This window comes from Nicotiana tabacum, chromosome 3 (genome assembly GCF_000715075.1).
Source record: "Nicotiana tabacum cultivar K326 chromosome 3, ASM71507v2, whole genome shotgun sequence".
Lineage (NCBI taxonomy): Eukaryota > Viridiplantae > Streptophyta > Magnoliopsida > Solanales > Solanaceae > Nicotiana > Nicotiana tabacum.
In genome coordinates this window covers 27052828-27061055 of record NC_134082.1, presented here as the reverse complement: position 1 = coordinate 27061055, position 8228 = coordinate 27052828, and the positions used below count along the sequence as shown (strand labels likewise).

Genomic DNA, 8228 nt, shown 5'->3' with positions numbered 1-8228 from the left:
GCGTAAAAAAAGAAATGGGTTAATTTAATCTGGTGCTACCACGTGGCACTCCATCCAAAATAGGGGTATTTTTGTTCCAAAGTATGACAGTAGGGGTATTGATAGCTCAATAATATAACGAAGGGTACATGTAAACAATATTTGAAAGTAGAGGGGTATATTTGGCCCTTTGCCGGTAAGGAAATTATAGCAGCACAGTATATACAGGAAAGATTAACAAAAACTAGTACTACTGCTACTATTCCTAAATCAACATAGAAGCGGAGCAAGGATTTGAAGCCTATAGAGTCGGGATTCTAAATTTTATAAGTTAGTGAGTTCTAAATTAATAATTTATACATAATCAATGAATTTCTTAAGATAAATACATAATTTGCACCAAAGTCACTGAGTTCGGCCGAACCCATAGCTCCTACTCTCCCTCCCTGACATAGTATATTTATATTATATATACAGGAACGAGTAACAACTAGCATTACTACAATTACTACTATTACTGCTATTCCTAAATCCTAAGCAAGTATCCAGTCAACTATATAAAGCGGCAAGCCAGGGATTATCATTATGGTGTTCATTAGTTAATATGCATGTACGATAAAAAGTAACTATAGTGGACCTACATACACATTATAATTTCTCGACGGAAGGTATTCAACTGACCACGGTTGTGCCATGTAAGTCCTCATAATCCATGTCGCTCCATTTAAGCCCGTCTCGATCCAATGATGATATACAGAAAAGAGTAGCAACAAAACCTCAAAATAAGGCCAGCATTGTTTTTGTTTGGTGCTATTTGTGTTTTTCTGCGACTTAATTATGCTTTTTTCCTAATTCTTAGATTTCTCACCGTGTCTTAGTACTGTTTGGTGAAGCCATTTCAGTATCTTCTGCCTCTGCTTGCTCTCTAAACTTCTTGTATATATCCCCTTTGTAAAATTGTCGAGTTCTTGCAACCAAAATCAATGAAACTAGAGCACCAAAGAATGTGACACTAGCCAAGATTATGAAAGCCAACCGATAACATTGGTTACCCATACAAGTCAATTCCTTGACAGAGGCTCTAGTCAAGCTTTTTTTCTCAAGATCCCTCAATGCTTCTCTATCATAAAGAGGTCCAGTCACTCTCACATTCAGGATGTATGATCCAAGAGGGCTAGCCAATTGCCCACAGTTGAATAATGTGGAATAGTACTTCAGGCCAAAAAGCTCAGAAATGATTGTAAAAAGTAATGGCAACTGTGCACCAAATGAGAAACCGATGATTAAAGATGCCACGTACACTGAACCTGGGAAGGGGAAGGCGATGAAAAGGAGGCCGATGCACGAGAGCAAGAGGACTAATGTCATCATAAGGGGCCAAGGAAACTTGAACCTGACAAGCAGGCTCTCAGAGACAAATCCTGCAAAAATTCTCCCAAAGAAATTCCATATGCTGAGAAGTGACACAAAGGATTTAATGGTGGTTGTTGGATATCCTAATGATTCTCCTATCTGACCCAAGTTATCAACTGCGGTTAGGCTTGATCCAAGTCCGCAGAATGTAGCCAGAAACAGAATCAACATATCAGTACTTAGGAGTGCTTGTAAGATTGTATAATCTTCCCCTCTAGCTGGTTTATTCAAGAAAATATCCGCGAGCCAGGAGCTCTTCGAGTTGAATTCTTTCTTGGTTTCTGATATTGGAGGTAGTTCGGGGATTGCTTTCAGCTCGCTCTCCACCGATGCTGGTGGATTCTCAGCAACCATTTTGGGAGGACCGAGAAGCAAATTCCTTTGGCGCCAGAGAATCAACTCTTCTCTGATGAATACCAAAAGAGGGAGAAAAAGTAAAGCACATGCCCCAGTGGCTGTTCCAACATAGGCAGCATGGGAAAAAGCTATAGCTTTCTCGACCAGTGTCATGACTATCAGAAACACTGCTAGCACAATTGATATTATCACGCAATAGAAGAAAACCGTTTGCTGATTTGGCTGCCTAACGACTTTCATTTCTCGAATAGTATAGACAAATACTACAGATAGTGCAGCCGGAAGCCAGGCTATTAAGAGTATAGGTGATTGAGAATCATTTCCATAGACAGCTAAGTATAGTTGTGTCATTATAGCTCCACTTAGCCCTGTAAATCCTTTTAAAAGGCCTATCATGTTACCTCTACTCTCGGGGAAGTTCCTAATAGAGTTCACAAGAGCTCCTGTATTCGCAAAATTCTGAGAATTGGCTCCAAGGCATATGTATATGCACATTTGCCAAACTTTTGGCTTCGAAATCTTGCCAACGACAGAAAGCCATATCATAAAGTAACCTGTAAAGTTCATGGCCGCGCCAACTAGCAGCACAAACCATGTTGGAGTTACCTCGGCTATCAGGCCTGACAGAACTCCAACATTAGCTCCGAGATCCTTGAAGAATCCCAAGAGATTAAGTGTGGTCTGATCGTATCCTAGAGAGCCTTTTATTTCCTTGGAATATGTCCCGAAAAGGTAAGTAGCCCCTGCTCCAGCCATGATGAGGAAAGAGGCAAAAAGTGAGAACCATCGACCTCGAACCACTTGTAAGGCAAATTGGAGGACCTCATAGCGGCCTCCACCTCCCGTGGTGTTTCCACCACCCGCTTGCACCTCTACCATATCTCCTTGTCTGAAAATTGAACAAACCGAAAAAAAGAGTGATTTATATGGATATACCCGCCTTGATTAGAGAATCTCATGTTGCTAAGTACGCTTGGGCAGATAACTGATGAGAATCATACTAGAAAGGTCATAAAGAAGCTAATTTAGAGCTCTCTAAAAATAGAAGATAAACACTAAAATACTTGGAGGAGCCAGTTGGAAAAGAATTCTTCCCTGGATAAAAGGTTCATATACTAGATGGAAATATGTCAAGATCAGATTTTTTTGGGTCGTTCTGAGGAGGTAGTTACTTTCTGTAAACCAATTCATCTACATCTAAAGCAAGTTATCTCATGTTCATCGTACTAATAACGACAAATGGCTAAATATACCCCTCCGCTTTTAAATATTATTTACCTCTACCCCTTGTTATATTATTGGGTTATCTATACCCCTATCGTCATACTATTGGGTTATCTATACCATTACTGTCATACTGTGAAACAAAAATATCCCTATTTTTGATGGAGTGCCACATGGCAACACCAGATTAAAGCGAAATTCTTTTAAAAAAATGAAAAAATGAAAAAAACTATTTTTCAAAAACAAAAATATTTTGTTGAAAATATTTTTTTCAGTTTTTAAAAAACGAAAATATTTTGTTAAAAAACGAAAATATCTTTTCTGTTTTTTTACAAAAAAAAAAAATTAGTTTATACAAATTTATTTTTTCAGTTTTTACAAAAAGAAAATCTTTAAAAAAACAGAAAAAAAATGAAAAAAACATTTTTCAAAAACGAAAACATTTTGTTGGAAATATTTTTTTCAGTTTTTAAAAAACAAAAATATTTTTTTCAGTTTTTACAAATTGTTTTGCAAAATCTTTTCAGTAACTACTCAGTTTAAAAAAACGAAAATATTTTGCAATTTTTTTTCAAGTTTTACAAAAAGAAAATTCTTTAAAAAAAAACTGAAAAATGAAAATATGGTTCGGGTTGTGGATTTTTTTGTAAAACGGGTTGCGTAAAAAAAAGGGTCATTTTAATCTGGTGCTACCACGTGGCACTCCATCCAAAATAGGGGTATTTTTGTTCCAAAGTATGACGGTAGGGGTATGGATAGCCCAATAATATAACGAATGGTATAGGTAAACAATATTTGAAAGTAGAGGGGTATATTTGACCCTTTGCCGTACTAATAAATATGATTAATAATAATCGCTCACCAAATTTGTGACTTGATGGTTCTCTTGTATGCTTGGCATGCGCTTCCAGGATTAATTGACCTCTGCTGCTCCTTCCTTATTCGAAAGTTGCTATATAATGGATTAAACATCTCATTCTTTACCTTCTCTTTTCCTGTAAAACGTAAAATTGCAATAGGTTCAACATAAAGCCATATTGAATTCGATATTAGCAAACGTCACTCTTTAAAATTAACAATGGATTCTTTAGGACAACTGAGTTATACAACATAAATTGAATGGTCAACAGAAATCAATCTGATAACTTCCCACATACTTGTTTATATGATATGTTCTTTAACTTTACCAACAAAAAAAAAAAGATAAAGGTTTCAAAGCTGCACAATTAAGAAAATATATGTTATGTGAGATACAAAAACACACTGACAAGAAAAATATAAATTAAAGCCAAGATATGTATGGTTCCAACTTCCAATAAGTATGCCATCTCAAATTGCCCGATGAATCGAAGCATCATTATACATTAAAACAGGCACATTGGAACGAGCCGCCCGGTTTTTTGAGAGTTGCAGCCTCGTTACCCTATTTACTACTCATTGTATGTTTAACAGTTTTTATGTGACTTGCCGGGATAGTTGGTTCAGTTCCGAGGATGTTTCGGAATGAGTTGAGACACTTAATTTCAAGGTTGGAAGCTTAAGTTGAAAAGGTTGACCGGATGTTGACTTATGTGTAAACGATTCAGGAATGGAGTTTTGATGGTTCCGTTAGCTCCATTGGGTGATTTTGAACTTAAGAATGTGTCCGAATAGTGAGTTGGAAGTATGTAGTTGAATTAGGCTTGAAATGGCGAAAGTTGAAAAATTAGAAGCTTTGGAAATTTAAAAGTTTGACCGAGAGTCAACTTTATGGTTACCGAGCTCGAATTTGGGTTCCGGGAGTTGGAGTAGGTCCGTTGTGTCTTTTGTAACTTGTGTGCAAAATTTGAAGTCAATCGGACTTGATTTTATAGGTTCAGTGTCGAATGTAGAAGTTGAAAATACATAAGTGCATTAGGCTTGAATCGAGGCGCGATTCGTGTTTTAGTGTTGTTTGATGTGATTTGAAGACTCAACTAAGTTCGTATCATATTTTAGGACTTGTTGGTGTGTTTGGTTGAGCTCCCGAGGGTCTCGGGTAGATTTCGGATAGTTAACGGATCCATTTTTTGACTTAGAGATTGGCAGAAGTTTAATGGTGTCTCTGATCTGGTTTCCTTAGATGCGATTGTGTGGACAGGTCTGCGATCGGTAGGCTTAATTGCTCAGTGGAGGACTTTGCTCTACACATTCGTAAAAAGAGGGTTGCAATCGCGTAGCTTAGAGAAACGATGCATCACGAACGCGCGAGCAAGGCCGCGTTCCCGTGCGTTCGCGAAGAGGAAATGAGGTAGGAGCTGAGTCACGCGTTGTTCTTTGCGCTCGCGTGAAGAGGGTCGTGGTCGCATAGGTCTGAGGAGGTAGTGGTTCGCATTCACAGGAGTAATGTTGTGTTCGCGTAAGGTTAAATCTTTTGGCAGCTGAGTTGTGCTTCACAATCGCGAAAAATTTTCCACGATCGTGATGAAGGGTCATCCCGGTAGAACTTATATATTTCAAAACGAGGGTTTGAGTTCATATCACAAATTTGGTAAGTGATTCTTACCTAGTTTAGTTAAATTTCATGTTTACGTCTTTGATTTTATCATTTAATTAGTGATTTGAGTTGGAAAATTGGGGGAAAATGGAGTAAAGTTCTTAGGCCGAATTATGGGGATTTGATCGAGATGTTGGTATCGGATTTGAGTAATTTTGGTATGGGTGGACTCGTGGTTGAATGGGCGTCCTGATTTTGTGACATTTATTGGATTCTGAGATGTGGGTCCGGGAATTAACTTTTGAGTTGACTTTTTGAATTTTGATTAAGAACTTAGTAATTTCATATGGAATTGATTCCTTTAGCCCGTGTTGATTGTATCGAATTGCTTGTGGCTAGATTGGAGGCATTCGGAGGTCGTTTCGCGAGGCAATGGCGTGTTGGAGTAGACATTTGCACTTCTAAACTTAGTTCTGAGGGTATGAAACCTCAAATTACATGTTATGTGATTATTGTTGAGGTGACGTACATGCTAGGTGACGAGCGTGTGAGCGTGCACCGTAAGAATTGAGACTTGGTCGATTCCATGGAACTGTATAGTTGCATAATCTTACTGTTACCCATATTTTCACCATGTGTTAGAGCAATTGAGCTGCCAGTCATGTTAGAAATCCCACTTAGGCTCCGTGTTGGTACTATTGGGACCTACCGAGGTTGTGTTACATGTTGAATTATTTGATTAATTTGTCAAATTATACTCAATCACAACTATTATTTGCATAATATATCTCAATCTCTATTGTCCTTTATTTGATACATCATGTCATCATTGTTTAAGCTAATTCTCATGATTCTTGTGAACCCGAGAGACTAGAGAGATTAATGACTGAGGGTCTTTTGTGAGTGATTTTCATGGAATCGGGCTACACGTTGCAGCAGACTTTATTGATTCATGCCAGAATTTGGCTTATTATAGCGCTTCGGCTGGATCGGCCCCTCCAGAGTCTGCACATCCACAATGGGCGGAATGCTAGTAGCTAATTACATTTGGGCTGGATATGCCCTAGTTTATTTGCATTTTGGGATGGATCTGCCCTGGGCTGAAGTTGCCTTGTTTTGCGTTGAGTTTTATTGAAAAACCTGAAAGCATGTCTAAATTCTTGTACCTTTACTTGTAGATTATAAATTTCTAAGATATCACTGTCATATTTGTTGTAAGTTTCTGTACTGTTGATACTGCATGTGGACTGTATTACTCAAACTCGTCATTACTTTCAGTCCAAATGTTAGATTTGTTACTTAATGAGTTGGTTGTACTTACGCTACACATACACCTCATGAGCAGATCCAGGTATTTCCGGTAACAGCGGTTGTTGATTCTCAGAGTTCAGACATTCGGAGATCATCGAGGTAGCCGCTTTGGTGTCCGCTCGCCTTGACTCTCCTTCCTATCTTTCAGTTTATTTAATTAGTTCTACTTTCTAGACAGTGTACCAGACTATGCCATTATGTAGATGCTCATGTACCCAGTGATCCCCCGATTTTGAAAAAACTTATGTATTGAGTTATGATATTCTATCCTGTTTTATGAGAATTTTTTATTTATTTAGACTGTTGAAGTATATTTCAAAGATTAAAAGTGTTGGACATGTCTGAGTAGTCGGCTTGCCTAGTTCCACGATAGGCGTCATCATGACTGGTTAGGTTTTAGCTCGTAACACACATGCAGGGGCGGAGCTATAATTTTGTTTACAAGTTTGGCACAACCCGGTACCTTTGACCCAGACCCTATTGTTGTATTTAGAAAACCACTAAATATGTAAATATAATTTATCAAGAACATAATAAGCTACCTTTTGTAGAATCCAAAACCAATAAACCCAAGATCTTAGCTCAGCCTCTGGGCACTGGCAAATAGGTACAGAACCAGTGTAAGCAATGAATCCTGCATACACAGAAATGAATTATTACACACTTGACAGTTGAGACTAAGGCGGATAAGCCAGACAAGAACGACGATTTGAATGTATGAGCAATAGTAAAATGAAGCATACTAAGCATGCCAAATCTGTCTTTTATCAAATTCAATCATCTTCAAAGGTTAATGAAGCAGACCAAGAATGATAACAAAGGTTAATTAGGGTCCTAATTAACACAAGGTGTGAGAAATGAAGAGAAAAAAATACAGATTGCATGGCGTACTAATCTGGGGAAAACATCCACAAAGGTTTCATTTGTTCATTAATATGCATATATTTGTGACTTAATCTAAACCTAGCCTTTAGTTATTTCACAAAGATCAAATATAAATCATCTTAATTGCTTTCTCATTAACACGTCGATAAATTTCAACGTGCGAAGACGAAACGAGTCAATAGCAAAATCCCCAAAAGCTAATTAAATGTTATTATGGGGGAAAACTGATTTTGAAATCAATTAGAGCATACTTACCGTTTCTTGATAGAATTATGGGGAAGATGTTGCAATTGGCAGGTAATGAGCGTTTTCCACAAAGGAAATCATCAGATAATTTTGGAGTAAACCAATATTGGATTCACAAGGTTCAATCTTTAGCTGCATCATAGAGGTATTTGCAGCCATGCACGTATAGTGAAAAAGCTTGAATAGTGGAAGTTAGATGGAGGAATACTTTATTGAAGGGATTATCCAAATTCTAATCTTTTTAATGGCAAAAATCTCGATTGGAAATTAAGTATGAACCGCAAATTGGACGTAAGGATTGAATTGACCGTATCATTCTTTGGTTTTGTATTTAACCTTTATTTTTGTTTTTTTTCCC

At 37.6% G+C, this 8228-nt stretch overlaps 1 protein-coding gene across 1 annotated transcript; it reads right to left on the bottom strand.

Moving 5' to 3' along the window:
- Positions 1–300: 300 nt before the first annotated feature.
- Positions 301–7366, bottom strand: LOC107832254 (protein NUCLEAR FUSION DEFECTIVE 4-like). The gene is made up of 3 exons (XM_075249296.1): positions 7282–7366; positions 3836–3968; positions 301–2638 (listed from the first exon to the last, which is right to left on the bottom strand). Exon 3 carries the CDS (start codon positions 2626–2628, stop codon positions 844–846), a length of 1785 nt encoding a protein of 594 aa, XP_075105397.1. The 5' UTR covers positions 2629–2638; positions 3836–3968; positions 7282–7366; the 3' UTR covers positions 301–843.
- Positions 7367–8228: the final 862 nt, after the last annotated feature.